This window comes from Pan troglodytes, chromosome 2, assembly GCF_028858775.2.
Source record: "Pan troglodytes isolate AG18354 chromosome 2, NHGRI_mPanTro3-v2.0_pri, whole genome shotgun sequence".
Taxonomy (NCBI): domain Eukaryota; kingdom Metazoa; phylum Chordata; class Mammalia; order Primates; family Hominidae; genus Pan; species Pan troglodytes.
In genome coordinates this window covers 197,601,723-197,621,006 of record NC_086015.1, presented here as the reverse complement: position 1 = coordinate 197,621,006, position 19,284 = coordinate 197,601,723, and the positions used below count along the sequence as shown (strand labels likewise).

Below are 19,284 nucleotides of genomic sequence, written 5' to 3'. Positions count from 1 at the left end.
CGAGCTGAAGCCAGAAACTAGGGCCTGAAGGAAAATGGCTTAGTGCTTTTGACACATTGTCTTCACATTGATACAACTTTGGGCTTTGAAATACAATTTCAGGTTTCAAGGCTTTTTCCTGCTGTTAACACCAGCAGTTTCATTTGTATTAATTTTCTCAACTATTCTCTAATATCCTTACCACCCATTGTTAGAAATTAGGTGTTTCAAAGATTTTAGATTTCATAGATACATACTTCAAGCAACTTTTATTGGAATTTTGTCAGAAAAATCATTTGGTTATTCCAAGTCTGAAATTCTAGTCTCTGACCTCAGACCCTCCTCCTTCCCCATTGAGAAAAAAATTTCTATGATATAATTCAGGTAGGTTGAGGTGTTTTTTGTTTGTTTTCTTTTTTTGTTTGTTTCTTTTGAGATAGGATCTCTCTTTGTTGCTTAGGCTAGAGTGCAGTGGAACAAACACTTCTCACTGCAGACTTGACCACCTGGGCCTTAAATGATCCTCACTCCTCAAGCCTTCCAAGTAGTGGGACTGCAGGCACATGTCATCATGCCCAGCTAATTGTTTTTTCATTTTTTGTAGAGATGGGGTCTCACTATGCTGCCCAGGCTGGCCTCAAACTCCTAGGTTCAAGCAATCCTCCTATTTCAGCCTCCCAAAGTGGTGGGATTACAGGCATGAGCTACAATGCCTGACCTGAGATTTCTTAAGAACGTAACTATCACTGAACAGACTTCATCTCTTTTACAGTGCTAAAGCACGTACTATTTTTGTGTGCATCTCTTTGGTTGCATGTCTGTTTCCCCACCCAAGTGTCTTGAGAGCAGAGATCATCCCTTTTTGTCTTTAACCTCCCAGTGACTAGCATAGTGCCTGGTGCATTCTTGATACTCAGTTATTTAAAGAATAGCATCTTGATAACTATATTAGTAATATTTTCAAAGACCCATCTCTGAGTCCCAAGTAGATCTTATTGTTGGATTGCTAATGGTTCTTGTGTCACATTTTCAGGATCAGTAATTGTTTATAGAATTGATCTGAGACTTGATAATGAATCCACGAAAACTGTATTGAATGTGCTTGTGGCACAGTTTTTTCTTTTTCACTTAACATTTAAATTAGGATATGTTGTAGAGGGCAGTAAAGAATAGATTTATGCTTATTTTTGGATTCTACACAAAATGAATATTCCTTAGTATTAGAATTGTTTGGTGTACAGTGACATACATTTCCAAATGATTATTATATTGAGATACTGAACTCTTGAACACACACGTGGTTTATTCAGCATATAAAATGTTTTCATTTATAGATATTTTAAACTGCATTATAACTTATAGACATTTTTAATTGTTTAGATATTTCAAGTTTGTGTACATAAGTTGCTTACTCAGTTGACTAAACCGTTATGTGTTAAAACTTCTTTTTCTGCAGAGATGCAATTGAGAACAACATGGATTTTATGGGATTAATTATAATGCAGAACAAATTAAAGCAAGAAACCCCTGCAGTACTTGAAGATTTGCATAAAGCCAACATTCGCACCGTCATGGTCACAGGTTAGACTTTATAAAAGAACACAGAAACAAATGGAGTGTGACAGAGCTGAAGTTATATTATATTGAGGGATAATCAGTTATAAAATCATATTATATAGTCTATAGTGTTTTCAACCTAAGTTCTCTTTTAGCTCTGAATATTTTCCCAAGTGCAAGATAACTTTGTCATATTCTTTTTGAGGTCTAGCGAATCCTATTTATAGAAAGTGTAGTAGAATAGTAAAAGTACACTGTAAAAATTTAAACTTGACTCCTTTTTGTTTTCTCTCTTTATTCATGTATTTCTTATAGCACTTATTGTACCTTGTGTTATTTGTAGATTTGTTTTCTGTACTAGAATATAAGATTCTTGAGGGTTAGGAGTATGTTTTACTCATGTTGGGGTCCTTTGCAACTTTTAGAACTGTCAGCTACGTAGAAAATGATTAATAGATATTCGATAGCATGAAATGTTTATATGTAAGATATTGTTTATTACCCTAGCTTGAATTCTAGTGAAATAGCCTACTTTTTTTTTCTAGTACATCTAAGGGATTCTCCTGATGTTACTATACTGTTGATAATATTAGATAACTCTTACTCATTAGCTGTGTGAAATTGTGGTAGCTCTGTTTTTGTTTTTTTTTTTCTTAGCAGATAATCAGATTTAAGATACTTAATGGCACTTACGTGTTCAGTAAGACTAATATGGAGAAAGTCTGTATACATTTTTGTGTTTTAGACTCTTGAGATCTATCTAATAACATAATTTTACCATATAACTCAAGGTAACTAAGTCTGTTAGCATTCCAGCCATTCTTAGTTCTTGTGTCTTCTCTGTCAAGACACTTTTCACCTGTTCCTCGTCCTCCTCTTTTATTTATTTATTTATTTTCCCCTTGCCAGAATATGGCTTTGTGTACCAAAGGTCATAGGAAGATATTCTTGGAAATAGTGTGTGGAAATTGAGGAAAGAAATATCTCGCTCTTCTGTTTTGGTAGCAGTGGGATCCACAAACCTTTGTCTGCTTCTCCTTAATAAGATCCTGTTCTTGCTGCTCTTCTTTCTTCTCATGACTGAGAAGTTGTCTCTCTTGTTTCCCGTTTACACCTGTTCTTATTACCTGTCTTACCTTTTTGTTTTGTGTGATCTTGCTTTTGTAATTCATCATTTTCTATGATATGGTGCTGGTGTTCTTGCACAGACCACTAGTCACTTTGTAAAGTTATTTCGGTAAGTATTTATTGAGCCACCTGATCTGTGTGTAGCACCGTGCCAGGTATTGTGTAGATACAAATAGTGCATGACTGGAAAAGATTGAGAATTATATTTGGCTTTAAAAATTGTGGGTGAGATGTTTTCTTTAGCATATACGTGCTTGCATTATTTGAGGCTTCTTTTGATAAGTATGCTCCAATTTTGTTATTTTTAAACTGTAAGTGGAAGAACCATACATTATCGTTACTCTGCCAGCCCAGTCATGGAGACTGTAGTAGATTCTCAGCAAGTACGTGTTTGATACGTTCACGTTTCCATTTTGATTTCAATACATTTAAAATATTTTGAAAATTAGGTGACAGTATGTTGACTGCTGTCTCTGTGGCCAGAGATTGTGGAATGATTCTACCTCAGGATAAAGTGATTATTGCTGAAGCATTACCTCCAAAGGATGGGAAAGTTGCCAAAATAAATTGGCATTATGCAGACTCCCTCACGCAGTGCAGTCATCCATCAGCAATTGACCCAGAGGTAAGGTCAAGATCAATTGTCCGTTTTAAAGTTTGTTGATTTAAATTTAGCCTGAAAAAATAAAAAAAGTGGTGCATTAAAACACAGTAAAGCAAAAACTAAATGAAAACAGAAGTCAGGGCTATTTTTTCAGAGATTATGTTTCATTAGGACTGGGACAGAACCAGGAATCTCAATGTTCAAATTTTGATATTTAGCTAAGATGAGAAGCATAGTTTTAAAGTACAAGAATTCCAGATGTTTATCGTATTCTTCAGGTAACTAGTGGTAAATGACGCAGGTGGTCCATCATACTCAGTTCATGCATCGTTTCACATTGAAGCTGATATTTAATTGAGTTTCTTTTTACTTTGAATAAATGTCAGGCTTTCATCATGTTGTGGAACATATCAAATGAAAGAATTCAGTTTTAGAACAAATATGTTTAAAATAGAATTGTTTTACTTGGTTTGGTTGCCTAAATATTGTTCCCAATGTCTCATATACACAGGCTATTCCAGTTAAATTGGTCCATGATAGCTTAGAGGATCTTCAAATGACTCGTTATCATTTTGCAATGAATGGAAAATCATTCTCAGTGATACTGGAGCATTTTCAAGACCTTGTTCCTAAGGTAAGTAATTTGGGTGTATGTGTGTGCTCACATGAATGCATCGCAACAGTATTTTTAAGAAATTTGTATTATTGTTTCCAGTTGATGTTGCATGGCACCGTGTTTGCCCGTATGGCACCTGATCAGAAGACACAGTTGATAGAAGCATTGCAAAATGTGGAGTAAGTATTGGTGTCTTTTTTGGTTTTGGTTTTTGATGAATGATGGTTTCATTTCAGCATCAGAAAAATAATTTTTATATGTTTCTTATACTAATATTTCATATTTATATATATAATTGTGATCTATAAGATAGATGAGAACTTTAAGTGCTGCTTTAAAAGAGTCTCATGTGCTTTTTATTTAGCTAAAGTACAATATCCACAGTTTTTTCTCTATGACTTCATTCTTTCAGGCGCTCTATCTTGATAGAAGTGGCTAATCATTTTAGTGAACAGTTATGTTTCAGGTTATTAAGGGATAAATTTTTACTGATAACTTTAAAAGTAGCCATACTAAAGACTGTAGGCACAAGCGCTTTGCTCTAAAGATGAGGAAATTGAGACACCAAAATGATTTGCCGATAATGTGACAGAAATAGGACAATAACCTAGCTCATTTCACTTGCGGTCTGGTGCTGTTTGCAAAGCAGCACACCTGTGTTCATTATAGTGAAAAGATTCATAGTTCCACTGGGGGAATCTTGGTGTGTTAGCTCTTTATAATACTGTAACAGAAAAGTCTTAATAAGTTAAATGTTTTGTAGTTTAAGAAATTAATTAAAATCTTAACGTTGTTTTGTTTCTTAGTTATTTTGTTGGGATGTGTGGTGATGGCGCAAATGATTGTGGTGTAAGTATAGTTTTTGTGATTTACTTTTATAGTTCTTACTCTAGCCTAAATCATATTCACAAAACTTAACCAGTTTTCTTAAAATTATTAGGCTTTGAAGAGGGCACACGGAGGCATTTCCTTATCGGAGCTCGAAGCTTCAGTGGCATCTCCCTTTACCTCTAAGACTCCTAGTATTTCCTGTGTGCCAAACCTTATCAGGTAGTACAAATTAAAATTTTTCTCATCCCTTTTTCTCTGTCTCTGATAATACAGAAGAGAAAATTATCATAAAAAGTAATATGAATTTGTTTAATATTAGCAGATTAGCACATTTGAGCTGTAACTTCTTAGTAACAGATTGCTACTCCTCATTTGGTTTAGTTCTTTTGGTGGATAAGCACTTTGTTGTAGCCGTTGAATGTTGATGTTCATCTGTCAAGATAAAATTGTGGTTTGGAAAAGGAGTTTAAAATGCTTTTATTCATATGCCGACATTTGATTTCTTTTCACAGGGAAGGCCGTGCTGCTTTAATAACTTCCTTCTGTGTGTTTAAATTCATGGCATTGTACAGCATTATCCAGTACTTCAGTGTTACTCTGCTGTATTCTGTGAGTATTAACATTGTGTGCAGAGATAACACTTAATGTGCACCGTAAATTAAGATGTTGAGCGTATGTGTTTGATTTTGAATGCATCCATTAGTAATTGTTTCTGTGAGTAGTACCTATAAATTTACCTTCAATTTACTGTAGTTTGAGTAGCAAATTGAAAAAGTTAAAATGAGAAAAGATGTTTCAACAGTGGTTTGTTGAATTTGGAGAATGGTTTGTATTTGGAGAAAAAGTATAAACAGCGATGGCCACAGGTACCCTATCAGATTTTATAATCAAAGTGTTCTGACATCCTAAAGACTCATGGTGACACTATCCCATTTGACCATTTGTAGAAAGTATCAGAAGGGATGGTATTAGATGAAGATACTAATTTACAACGTTGAATATTTTGAGTAAATGTTTGTGTTTTCTTTTTGCCAAAAAAACCACGTTGGCCAGGGTGGTCTCGATCTCTTGACCTTGTGATCTGCCCGCCTCGGCCTCCCAGAGTGCTGGGATTACAGGTGTGAGTCACCGCGCCCAGCCTATTGAACGAATTTTAAGGAGATGCCTTTTATACTAATATACTAAATCAAATATTTGTAAATATATGTTATATTTAGTTTCAGAGACACTTATATTTCAATTTTTAAGCAGGTCCGAATGTCATTTTTAAGTTGTCATTATAGGGAAAATCCAAACTATTAATAAAACCTGGGGACGCTATAAAAATAATTCCCAAAAACTAATAATGTTTTTAAAATTACTTCTGTAGATCTTAAGTAACCTAGGAGACTTCCAGTTTCTCTTCATTGATCTGGCAATCATTTTGGTAGTGGTATTTACAAGTGAGTATTTTGCTTTGTTATTGATTTTTAAAGTGTATGAAATTCTGATGTGACTTATTAAATTTTTGTAAATTTACATCAACAATTGTAACATAGCTCACGCCTCTCCAGATTCCTTGTAAATATGTTATTTTATTACCAGTTGTTTATATCTTGTGCCGATTTTTTAATTGTTCTGTCTCTATTGTTTTTTTCCCTGAAATATTTGAAATAAGTTTTGAGTCATTATGCTCTTTTGCCTCTGACAGTTTTAGTGTATATTTTCTAAAAGCAAAACCATTCTTTTATATAACTAAATACAGTTGTAAAGATCAGGAAATTTAACATTGATATAATATCTGGTACAAAACCTATATTCAGGTTTTGTCATTTGTGTCAACAATGTCCTTTATGCCTATTTTCCAGTAGTCCCCTAGATTAGAACAAAAAATATCTCCAGACATTGCCAGATGCTCCCTTGGGTGCAAAATCCTCCAGTTGAAAACCACTTATCTTTAGTAGATGATAAAACTAGTGAAAGTTTGATGAGGAGCAGGATTTTCACAGTCTCAAAGTATCTTTTCACAAGGTGCTAGTTCAAAGGGAAAAATAGAAATTTCTTTTTTTCTTTTTTCTTTTTTTTTTTTTTTGAGACAGAGTCGGTCTCTGTCACCCAGGCTGGAGTGCAGTGGCACGATCTCAGCTCACTGCAACCTCCGCCTCCCGAGTTCAAGCGATTCTCCTGCCTCAGCCTCCTGAGTAGCTGGGATTACAGGTGTGCACCATCATGCCCGGCTAATTTTTATATTTTTAGTAGAATTGGGGTTTCACCATGTTGGCCAGGCCAGTCTCTAACTCCTGACCTCAAGTGGTCCGCCCGCCTCGGCCTCCCAAATTGCTGGGATTACAGGTGTGAGCCACTGTGCCCAGCTGAAAAATAGAAACTTTATAGTGGAAAACTTGTGTATACCACCTTAATAAGTAATGAAAGCCTTTTTGAAAAATGTTTCTGCTATGTTTATATTGCTTCAAACATTGTGAATATCGTAAGAGGAAGAAGTATGTATTATTTTAACTGTAGTTTTGCAATTAAAGATTCAGAATATAATGGTCTCTTAAATATATGAGATGATTAACTTTATAGTTATTGTGTTTATATTTAGTTTTACTATTTTTTTAATTTAAAATTATTTATTTATTTATTTATTTATTTATTTATTTATTTATTTATTTATTGTAGAGATGGGGTTTCACTATGTTGCCCATGCTGGTCTCAAACTTCTGGGCTCAAGTGATTCTCCCACTGTGGCCTCCCAAATTGCTGGGATTCCAAGCATGAGCCACCGTGCCTGGCCTAGTTTTATTTGTTAATATTACTGCTGAATTTCAATAGAAATGTAAAAATTATTCCTAAGGCGTTTTTCAAAAAGCCTACACTGTTTACTTTTACAGATTATTTAAATATGTACGATATGTGGCTTGGTTTTTGAAGATTTTTTGTATTAAAGAATTGTTAGGCAAAAACAAATTTTTAAAGTTCCTAAATGAATCTAGTTATGCCTTATATAGTGATAGATTAATGTAGATACAAACCTTTCCTCTTTTTCTTTTCAATATAGTGAGTTTAAATCCTGCCTGGAAAGAACTTGTGGCACAAAGACCACCTTCGGGTCTTATATCTGGGGCCCTTCTCTTCTCCGTTTTGTCTCAGATTATCATCTGCATTGGATTTCAATCTTTGGGTTTTTTTTGGGTCAAACAGCAACCTTGGTATGAAGTGTGGCATCCAAAATCAGAGTAAGTTGGTCAATCTATGTAAAAATCTATATAAAATATGTGCAACATATATGATATAAAAATGAGTTTAGAAGTTAATATAAAAGTTTGTGCCAGGTGCGGTGGCTCACACCCGTAGTCCCTGTACTTTGGGGAGGCCGAGGCAGGTAGATCACTTGAGACCAGGAGTTTGATGACTTGAGACCAGGAGTTCGAGACCAGCCTGGTTAACATGGTGAAACCCCGTCTCTACTAAAAATACAAAAATTAGCTGGGCGTGGTGGCGCCTTTCTGTAATCCTAGCAACTTGGGAGGCTTGAGGCAGGAGAATCACTTGAACCTGGGAGGCAGAGGTTGCAGTGAGCCAAGAGATTGTTTTTTGAGACAAAGTTTGCATGCAGGCTGCTTTAAACACTTACATAATTTGGCGTGTATTTGCCTGTATATCACGGTCACGCCTGTCTTTGGGAAGATGTTCAGGCAAAATCCTAATAATCCTACCAAAATGGGGATCTTAGATCAGTTTCTTAATTTGCTACTGAGCCTTACTTATCTGTAAAATAAAGTTGGAATTAATCTCTGGGGCCTCTTCTAAACCCAGAGTGTTTTGTATTTCTAATCTTTCTTACCCCAGTTTAGGAAATGGCATTTTAAAACTTAAGGGGAAAAATAAATTAGGTGCATTTGCTATTTGTAGAGTGTAGAGTGCTCTACGGATCACAAATTATAACATTTTAATTAATTAAACGTGTTAATTTTGTAGAATTAAATTTTCAGATGTAAACATTTATTTCTAGTTTGCTTGACTGAGGGATATTATCTTTAAAATTTTTAGAAGATGGTAGGACATTTAACATTACTTTTTTTATATGTGCGTAGAAACACTGCACATGAAAAAAAAAAGAGGTGGAATTTTCTTGAGAATCTTTCCATAGTTCACTTGCAGCATAGTCTGTTAATCACGCTTCGTGAGCACTTACCTGTGTTTATAATTCATGCTTTAGTAATGATTGTTGGGGACTTCTCATCGTTAGCTGTTTCTGTGCCTGATGGTCCTGCCCACCTGAAAGTAGAAATGAGGGACAGCCATAGCTGGAGAATATTGAGGGACATCTCAGCACCGGGGACTTGCTAGGCATTTGCACGAGTCAACTTGTGATGTAGGTACCAACATTTACCAGCGAGGAGGTAGGCTCAGAGAGAGTGAATAATATTTCCTCAGTTAGCACTGAAAAGTGATAGTGCTTGGGTCAAGCCCATTGTCTCTGTTTTCACTCTGCTAAAATTACTCCCAAAATTAAAAAAACTGAGGGGTGCTTATTAAATATTTCCTACTTGATTCTAATTTTTTAAGTGATTGAGATGTCGGACTGAAGAGAAAACCCTTCATACTCTTGTACCTGTTTTATATATCTTATATTGATATTGTTGGACCTTTTGCTGTAAATATCATATTTCTATTTGTTATGATAGTGATTCAGGGCAATGAAGGTAAGATTGGTTTCTTTTGGGAAATGAGTATTACGTTTACTAATGCAGACATTTTTTGCATGTGTTCTAGTGCTTGTAATACAACAGGAGGCGGGTTTTGGAATTCTTCACACGTAGACAATGAAACCGAACTTGATGAACATAATATACAAAATTATGAAAATACCACAGTGTTTTTTATTTCCAGTTTTCAGTACCTCATAGTGGCAATTGCCTTTTCAAAAGGAAAACCCTTCAGGCAACCTTGCTACAAAAATTGTAAGTTTGGCATTTATTGTGATTTCCACCCTGCTTGCCCCTTTAAAACTAATGTAGAAGAGAATAATTATAACTGTCTTTGCCACAGTAAACCAGATCTTCACAGATAGAATCAACTTAGTGATTTAGATGTTTACCGTTTTGTTTTACTTTCATTGGTAGTTGCCACCCTAAGTTTAAAGTTCAAGCCACCAGTGTTAAGCACTGTTGTTTTTCACATCATAGTGCCTCTGGCTCCAGCTTTTATTTCTGCAACCCATTGCGGAGGGAGTTAGGATGGGAAGCGGTGACGGAGGTTCCTCAGCCCACTGCTGGGTGAGTTAGGATCGGGGGCGGAGACGGAGGTTCCTCAGCCCACTGCGGAGGGAGTTAGGAATGGAAGCGGAGACGGAGGTTCCTCAGTTGGAGCAGTAGGTATTATACTTTCCTCCCGGGCGGTCTGTGCAGCATCGGCCATCTTCTTCATTTCCGACGCTGGTGTGGCCTGTGTTCACCTCTGGGATTCTTCATTTCTAGTATCTTTGCATGCTATTGCAGAAAGGGCCAGTATACTGAATGGAGGCCTGTGCCCTTGTGGGCTTGTCTATGGCAATAGAATATACCATTTTGATTGATCAAAATTAGAGTTTATGGAAAAAATCAGTTACTACATATAAATTGCCAATTAAAAAAAATTGAGAATACACTAATATATGGAACAACTTTTAGACTTCTGCAGTATCTTGGAGCAAATAGCAATTATTCTTTTGCTGTAGTTATGACTAGGTGGCACTGTTCTAGTTGGCAGGTCACAGGTATCGGTATGTCATAGGAATCACAACTATTAGTGTCTCTGTCTCATATTAGCATTTATAAGGCATTTTCTCATACATTATCTTATTTGTCACTTCTACCCTGTTGGTTTGTAGGGCAAGTTTTATTACTTTATATTTTGTGCAGGTAAGATTACAATCTGATCTCACTGGTAATTTTTCCTTTTTTTGCCCCCTTTTTGGAACTGATGTTTCTTATTTTAAAAATAACTATATTATTACTTATTTATTGTTATATATTGCTATATAACTATACTAATAACTGTGTTACTAAGAACTTTAAAAAATAACTATTTTTTAAAAATAACTATATTATTTATTAGTTGTATATTGCTGTATAACCATACTAATAACTATGTTACTAAGAACTGTATTAGAACCATGCTACGGGATGAAAAACCTTCCATAGAAGGTTTGCCACGGTATTTTAGGTGAATTTAATCATTAGCGTTGGTATACATTTTATTCAACATTTTTAAATTTCAAGGAAATGTTGAACACATGTAAGGGTAGCTAAAAACATCTATGAAAAAACGTTGCTTTTTTTTTTTAATTTGAAGAAAACTGGTATTCAGACTGGTTTGCAAGCAAGACAGCTCTATCAAGAAAGTTAATTTTAGAGATCTACCCGATCCACACTGTTAGAATTAAAAAAGAGAAAGGGAGAATATTAGTTGCCTGTTTCTAAAGATGCATCTTCTATATGTTTGGAAAACTTTTTAAAAAAGGTTTAAGAAATTTTGTTTTCTCGTTTAATTTCCAATTTACTAGAATAAATAATAAACACTATTTTTGGCCACTGGATGATTTAAAAATGTACTAAGATTATATTTAGCAGAAATATAACCATAAAACTCGATTGCCGTTACTGTCAGCAGCTTGTGTACTTCTCTCAGTGGGTAAACAGAAGCACTTGCTGTTGTAAAGCATGCCTTCTGAAAGGTACGAAAGGAGCAGTGCAGTTGATGCAGGCATTCTGCTAGTTTTCACCTCTTGTCTGTGTGTCACTGGATCCATGCAGAGTCCTTTCTAGGACCTGCCTGTTAGTTTTCACCTCTTGTCTGTGTGTCACTGGATCCATGCAGAGTCGTTTCTAGGACCTGCCTGTTAGTTTTCACCTCTTGTCTGTTTGTCACTGGAGTCCATGCAGGGTCCTTTGCTAGGACCTGCCAGTTGTTGCTCTCTATAAATGGTGTGTAATATATTAAAAGTATTTTGAAGTTATTATTTTTCAGAATTAATCTCAGCCTTATGCGTTTAAGGAATTCTCTTTAGAGTTTTTTGCTTTCTTGTACTGGTTCACTTTTAATCTAAATTAAACTTAACTTCAGTCTGTGTGGTTACCTGTTTTCAACTTGAGCTTCACAGTTACATTTTCTCATTCAGCTGCCTTCATTTCAAGGGTCATGATATGCACTTAATTCTTAACACTCTCCTTTAACTAGACATGATTTCTTAGGATTTGGCTTCAATTTTTAATGCAGTTTCTTGTTGGATCATCCCTACAGTTTATTGCTTGTGCTGTCTAATCCCTTTGTCTATGAAGGCATTACTACTGAATTGCCAGGGTCTTTCCTATTCAGGGCCTATGTATCTTTTTCCTATTCATCTAGCATGCCTAAATTGGTTGAAGCCATTCAGATACCTAGAGGCCCTACAGAATAAGGTGACCTTTTAAAGACATAACTGGATAAGGGGAGAGGGATAGGAATAAAAAGGCTTAGGATTTGTGGCTGTAGGTTAGTTAGTACTAGTTATTGTTTGGGGAAGGAACAAAGAGATATATATTGGGGTAAATATTGTATGTGTGTCTACCTTATTTCGGAGTCACTAAGGAGAATATGAAGGAAATCCTTTCTGGTACCTTATTTTGATACCATAGTCCATCGGTGGCATCTGGTATCATGAACAGCACATCATATGTTGCCACAAGCTGAAAAATATTTCATAATAACTTCAATTTACATGTTGCTATATACTTTGAATACTTAAAAATCTCTTATTTCCTACAGAATCCTTATCATATCCCCATTTTATAGATAAAATAATTTGACTGTAAATGACTTGTTTAGGTTCACATAGCTTTGTGGAAGAATCAATCTAAAACAATCTAAAGCTTAAGGAACACCCTTGACCCTGGCCTGCAGTCACCAGTGACACACAGTTTGTTTTGATAGCTGTCTTCTGGTGAAGAATGTTTACACTTTAGTACAATTACTAAGCCATTGCTTATAATGCTAGGAGAATCTAGGAGCTGAGAGCATAGTCTACAAGAAATTCATACCTCTCTAAAGTGAATACCTAATTCTTCTATTCTTGGTTGAAATCCTTACTGATTTTAAAATTTGGTATGGTTGTATGTCTGCCAGCCATCCTTCTCTCCCCTGTCACTTAGTGTCTTTTTTGAATAGTGCCTTTTTTTTTTTTCTCCAGGCTAAACAAAGATAGATTCAGTTACTTATTTTCTCTCTCACATGGAAATCTTGGCAGATTTTTAGAGGTGGGATCCAAGAGGTGGCTCTGGGAGAGACATGAAAATTTGAGAAACAAACATTGTTTAGGTAGATGTAAAGAAGCTTCTGTGCTTGAGTAAATTTTTTTTTTTCTTTTTGCCGGCGACACACATATCAAGAACCAGGTCGCAAATCTGTTTTTGCTGTGGTTTGAAAAATGCAATCAGATTTGAAAAACATGCAATATGGCTTATTACTTCATTGAATTTCTTTTTTAGTCTCCATGTTTCTCTCTGCCATTTATGTTCTGACCATTGCTTTTTGTCCTTTTTCTGATTTTGTCTTTTTTCTTTTCTGTTTTTATATACTTCCAACCACCACTTTCCAAACACTTTTTCCTTATCTGACCATAACTACTTAAATGATCATAGAACTCATATGATACTTTAGTTGCTGCATTTGTGAAACAGGATGTCACATTTCCTATTTACAATTTAGTAGAATTACTTTTTACCCAATATGAGTCCCTTTTTTTTTTTTTTTTTTTTGTTTGAGATGGAGTCTCGCTCTGTCGCCCAGGCTGGAGTGGAGTGGCGTGATCTCTGTTCACTGCCAGCTCCGCCTCCCGTGTTCACACCATTTTCCTGCCTCAGCCTCCCGAGAAGCTGGGACTACAGGCACCCGCCACCACGCCTGGCTAATTTTTTGTGTTTTTAGTAGAGACAGGGTTTCACTGTGTTAGCCAGGATGGTCTCGTTATCCTGACCTCGTGATCCGCCTGCCTCGGCCTCCCAAAGTGCTAGGATTACAGGCGTGAGCCACCGTGCCCAGCCCCACATTTTTTTTAATCCTTTTGGTCAGTGGCTCATAGTAAAAAAATGTGTCTCCACTTTTGGTATAAGTGTTAGTGTAAGTTTCAGCCTAAGCCACTAAAACTTTATATATATATATATATAATATATATATATATACACCCCTACACACTGGTATATATAAACATAAAAATAATAAATATATAGTATAGTTTCTGTAGAATGATAAATATTTACCTGTAGTTTTGAATTGATGTTAACAAAGTTTATATTTACAAATAACTTCCACGTTTAAAAATGGCACTGAGACCCTTCATTTACAGTCAGTAAAAAGTAACTTCTTTACCCAGTCTGGAGGCTTCATGATAAAGTTTTTGTATGTGGTCTTAGTAAAGTTTGAGTTTGAAGTGGAGTTCAAATAGGAAGTTGTAAATAAATGTCCAGATCAAAGGAAAAGGGGAAAAAAGTTTGGGCTATCAATATATTAGAAAATTTTGGAGCCACTTTTATGGCTTCTTATTATACAAGTATATGCTTATATACATGTGTGTATATGTGTAGATGTACACACTTAAGAAAATGGCCATGAGCAAGCAGTTTGGTTTTTGAGTTAGGAAAGTGAGACAAAGTACTGCTGGGTGGATTTGCCATTCCCAGCTCCCATAGCAAGCCATAAGGTCAGCCCACTTTGAAAAATAGTAGATCAACTCAGTCTCTTGGCTTTTGGCTAAGATTTTCTGTGAAAACATTTTCACAGTGTAAATCAGTGAAAAAATGGGATTCACTTACTAGAAATACATTTACATTTAGGTTAGAATGCCTCTATTTAGGATTAAGACATACCCAATACTGAAAATAAGTGTTATTCAGCATTTTTACAGTCAATAGTAATTGTCATTGAATACATGTTTTAAATGATAATCTCATTTTGCCACACATAGTTTAGTCTCTTATTTGTGCATTATATATTGGCTTTATTATCTTACAAAGTAGCTATCCATTTGGGCGACATACAAATGTCTGTGAAGGTCTGAGTCTTATTTTTTTAAGTGCTGATTATTTTCTGAAGGACTTTCACGGTTAAAGCTAATGGAGTTTAAATATAACATCACGTTGTGTATGTGAATCTTTTGGGTGCCCCGAACAATGTCTCATACTCCAGGAGATAACAGAGCACATACTTTATTCCATCAACTGAAGTGAAAGTATTCAAAACCAAATTTACAAATGACAGTATACCAGCTGTTATTGGATGCCTTTTTATATAAAGGAATTTCCTAATTTACTTGTTTTACTTTTGCTGTCTTTTCCAGATTTTTTTGTTTTTTCTGTGATTTTTTTATATATTTTTATATTATTCATCATGTTGTATCCAGTTGCCTCTGTTGACCAGGTTCTTCAGGTAAGACTTAAGCACATCATTTGTTTGGGGAAAAAGACTAACCTGTATACATTTCTTTTTTTCCAGGATCTCTTCTTTTTATGTATTCTAAGATGCTGTTATATTAACCCAAAGATACTCTACAGAGAATAAAGAACCTAATGAAAATAGCAGCTTTTCTTAGCTATACCTGTTTAATCTCTGCTTCTGGTGCCGTTTTCATTTGTCTGCAAACAAATTAAATAGCCCTTGGTCTTTAAAAACATAAAAAAACGTTGATCCTGGTACCTGTTACTCCTCTCTTCTCTACCAGTCTACTTCTTGAGTAGTCTACACATGCTCCCTTTTGTGTTTTGGCCATTTAGTTCTTCAATTCTTTTCATTAAAAACTTTCTGAGTAATGAAATACTTGTTTTTCATACAAAAGAATATGCACACATATTTAAGTTGTTAGCCATAATTAAAAAATAGTAAAGAGATAACACCCTGAGTGTATCATCCAACCTAAAAAAATGAACATTACCTGAGCACAAGTCAGTGACAAAAGAAAACAAAAAAAGCTAACGTTACCAATCAATAAGGCACTCTCATGTACCTGTTTTGATGATTTTCCCTGTCATTCCCTGTTTTCATTATATACTTACCATATATGTTTGCAGTCATAAAAGATAGTTTTGTGTGCTCTTGAACTTCATGAAAATGTTATCTTGTTCCCTTTTTTCTGTGACTTGCATTCTCCCATCAACATTGTTTGTTGATACATGTATTTTATTTTCACTGCTGTAAAGTATACAATTGTAGGAATATATTAAATTCATTTCTCCATCCTCTGTTGGTAAATAATTACTGAACGTATTGCTGCTATGAACATATTTTTACATGTCTTTCAGTGTATGGGGGTAAGTAATAGTGTATGAAAGAGTGGAGTAGGAGTGGTTTATCCTAGGTACAAGCAGTGAGAGAGTGGTGCGATGCTGTAGAGAATTTGCAAACAGTGATTAAGCCCAGTAGAAGTCCATCTGCTTTTTAAATATTGCCATGTGCTGGTAATTCCAGACACTTCCAGTGGTAATATACTCCTTCCACTACTACCCTTGGCAAACCACTAGGGACAAAAGTTTCCTCTGGTGTATTCTGGTATCATGATGAGCATGTACTCTTCAGCTACCATGTGCCAAGTTGTTTTCCAAAGTGATTGTATCAATCATCCATCAGTGTTTGACATCCTGTTGTTTCACATCATTGCCAACACTTGGTCTTGTCCAGTGGGTGTAAAATGTTATATCATGATGGTTTTACTTTGCTCATTAACTTTACTAATGGAGTTGAGCATTTTTTCATGTGTTTAATGGCCATTTTTATTTTCTCTGTGAACTGCCTATTCATGCCTTTGGCCAATTTTTTCTATTAGGATGTTGTCTTTTTTTTAAAACTTAGTTTTCAGAGTTCTTAATGTATTATATTTGACTGTATAGTGATAAATATCTTCTCCCAGTTTGTGGCTTGTCTTTTTACTTTGTTTATAATATCTCTTTTTAAAAAACAAACTTATAGTCTGACACGGCAAATTTATTAATTTCTTTCTTTATTTGTTCCTCATGTCTCAGTTTGGCGGACTTGTCCATCTCAAAGTTATAAAGATACTCTCACATTTAGCCTTTAATCCATCTGGAATTAATTTTATGTATAGCTTTTGAATAGGGATCAAATTTCTTTTTCTTTTTTTCTCTTACGCATACCCATTTGTTTCAGCAATTGCTGATTGAAGTTTGTCTTTGCCACTGATATTCAGTGATACCTTTGCCTTATATCAGTTTCCTTCCTTCCTTCCTTCATTCCTTCCTCCCCCGCCTCCCCTCTCCTCCCTCCCTCCCTCCCTCCCTCCCTCCCTTCCTTCCTTCCTCCCTCCCTCCCTCCCTTCCTTCCTTCCGTCTGTCCGTCACCCACGCTGCAGTGCAGTGGTATGATCTCAGCTCACTGTGGCCTCAACCTCCTGGGCTCAAGTGGTCCTCCCACCACAGCCTCCTGAGTAGCTGGGACCACAGTTGCGCACCACCACACCCAGCAAATTTTAAAATTTTTTGTAATAAAAATTATAAATGGGGTTTGTAATGGGGTTTCACTGTGTTGCCCAGTCTGACCCCCAACTCCTGGGCTCAAGTGATCCTCCTGCCTCAGCCTCTGAAAGTGTTAAGATTACAGGCATGAGCCATGGCGCCTGGCCGCAGTTTTCCATATATATGACTAATAGTGTTTTAGGGACTCCATGTTTTGTTGTTTAGTTCTCTTTATTTGTGCCAGTACTATATTGTCCATGTTACCATGACTTTATAAGAAATCTTGATATATGCTTGGGTAGGACTCCTACCCCCCTCTCACATTGTTGTTCATCATGACCTTTTTGGCTGTGCTTGAGCTTTCCTTCTTCGTGTGTGTGTGTGTGCGTGCGTGTGCGTGTGTGTGTGTGTCAGAATCTGGCTCTGGTACCCAGGCTGGAGTGCAGCCCACTGCAACCTTCGTCTCTCAGATTTAAGCGATTCTCCTGCCTCAGCCTCCCGAGTAGCTGGCACCTGCCACAACGCCTGGCTCTAATTTTTTCTATTTTTAGTAGAGATGGGGTTTCATGTTGGCCAGGCTTGTCTTGAACTCTTGACCTCGGGTGAGCTCCCTGCCTTGGTGAGCCACTGTGCCCAGCCAAGCTTTTCTTCTTAACTTTTAAGTTTAGTTTGTCAAATACCAGGAAAAGCCCTCTTGGAACTATTAGATTTACACAGAGTTGATCAATAAATTTTGAGGGTGAATTCATTAGTTTTCGTTCCCACAAACAGTATCTCTTTCTGTTTCTGTCTTTTTGACCTAATGTCTTTCAGTAAGTCAGACAGTTTTCTCCCTACTGGTTTTTGTACATTTTTTGTTAGATTCTTAGAGTAATAACAGTTTTTGATCCCTTGATAAATTATAATTAAAATGACATTTTCTAATTTTTTATGTTGTTGAACTCAATACAGTTGTTTTAGATATTCATCTTGTTCCCAGAAGCCTTATCAGACTTTATTCAGACACATTTTAGATTGTCTAGGATTTTCTGTTTAGACAGGCATCATATATAAGTAATTACAAGCTGTAATTACTTACTTGACTCCCCAGCAGTTTGTTTCTGACATTTCACAGTCTTTATGTGCTTTCTCTGTATTTTTCATGTCTTAATATATTAGTTATAGTGGTAGTGCTATCCTTGTCTTACTCTTGTCTCTAAAGGGCGTGTTCCTAATAGTTCACCATTAGATAAACTGTTTGCTGTATATTTCTAGTGTATAGTCTTTATCAGGTTAAGGGAGCTTCCTTGGTTGTACAGTGTTGTTAACATAAGTGGTTTTAAATTTTTATCTAGTGCTTTTTTTTTTTCAGATGGAGTCTCGCTCTGTCGCCCAGGCTGGAGTGCAGTGGCATGATCTCGGCTCACTGCAACCTCCACCTCCCGGGTTCAAGCAATTCTCCTGCCTCAGCCTCCCAAGTAGCTGGGATTACAGGCGTGTGCCACCATGCCTGGCTAAGTTTTTGTGTTCTTAGTAGAGATGGGGTTTCACCATCTGGCCAGACTGGTATCGAACTCCTGACCTCGCGATCCACCCATTGTGGCCTCCCAAAGTGCTGGGATTGCAGGTGTGAGCCACCGTGCCCAGCCAATCTAATGCTTTTTCTGCAGCTATTGAAATGGTCACACAGTTTTTCTCCCTGAAGAATGTGATGAATTATAGCTGATCAGTATTCAAATATTGAACTAACTTTGCATTTCTAGAATAAATTCAGTTTGGTCATGATGCACACTCTTTGAAATTTGGATTTAGGTTGCTATGATTTTGTTTTGGATTTTTGCCTCTGCATGAATGAGATCAGATTTAATTTTCTTTTCTTGTATGTTACGGACAGGTTTGATCTTAAAGTTATATAACTTAAACTTACAAAGTTTGTGAAATGAGTATTCCATTGCAGGGACTTTTTAGTAATTTGTTTAGTCCTGTTTTGCTGGATATTTAGGTTGGTTCCAGTGTTTTGCTATTAGAAACAATGTGGTATTGTAAGGAGAATGGTGTGAACCCGGGAGGCGGAGCTTGCAGTGAGCCAAGATCATACCACTGCACTCCAGGCTGGGCGACAGAGCGAG

General features: G+C 36.2%; 1 protein-coding gene across 12 annotated transcripts in view; it reads left to right on the top strand.

Annotated features, from left to right (window-relative positions):
- The window catches only part of ATP13A3 (ATPase 13A3), an 83,128-nt gene that overhangs the window by 50,811 nt on the left and 13,033 nt on the right, over positions 1 to 19,284 (top strand). For 8 of the 12 annotated variants that reach the window (XM_063807440.1, XM_016942522.4, XM_016942523.4 and 5 more), the window contains 11 exons: positions 1,436 to 1,560; positions 3,114 to 3,289; positions 3,780 to 3,902; positions 3,984 to 4,063; positions 4,691 to 4,733; positions 4,825 to 4,934; positions 5,228 to 5,324; positions 6,085 to 6,157; positions 7,756 to 7,933; positions 9,474 to 9,661; positions 15,052 to 15,140. In XM_063807440.1, the coding sequence (XP_063663510.1) occupies positions 1,436 to 1,560; positions 3,114 to 3,289; positions 3,780 to 3,902; positions 3,984 to 4,063; positions 4,691 to 4,733; positions 4,825 to 4,934; positions 5,228 to 5,324; positions 6,085 to 6,157; positions 7,756 to 7,933; positions 9,474 to 9,661; positions 15,052 to 15,140 (1,282 nt within the window). Of the gene's footprint in view, positions 1 to 1,435; positions 1,561 to 3,113; positions 3,290 to 3,779; positions 3,903 to 3,983; positions 4,064 to 4,690; positions 4,734 to 4,824; positions 4,935 to 5,227; positions 5,325 to 6,084; positions 6,158 to 7,755; positions 7,934 to 8,916; positions 9,073 to 9,473; positions 9,662 to 9,886; positions 10,060 to 15,051; positions 15,141 to 19,284 lie in introns of those variants that run through there. The other 4 variants (XR_010155900.1, XR_010155899.1, XM_016942525.3 and 1 more) reach the window with 3 other exon arrangements.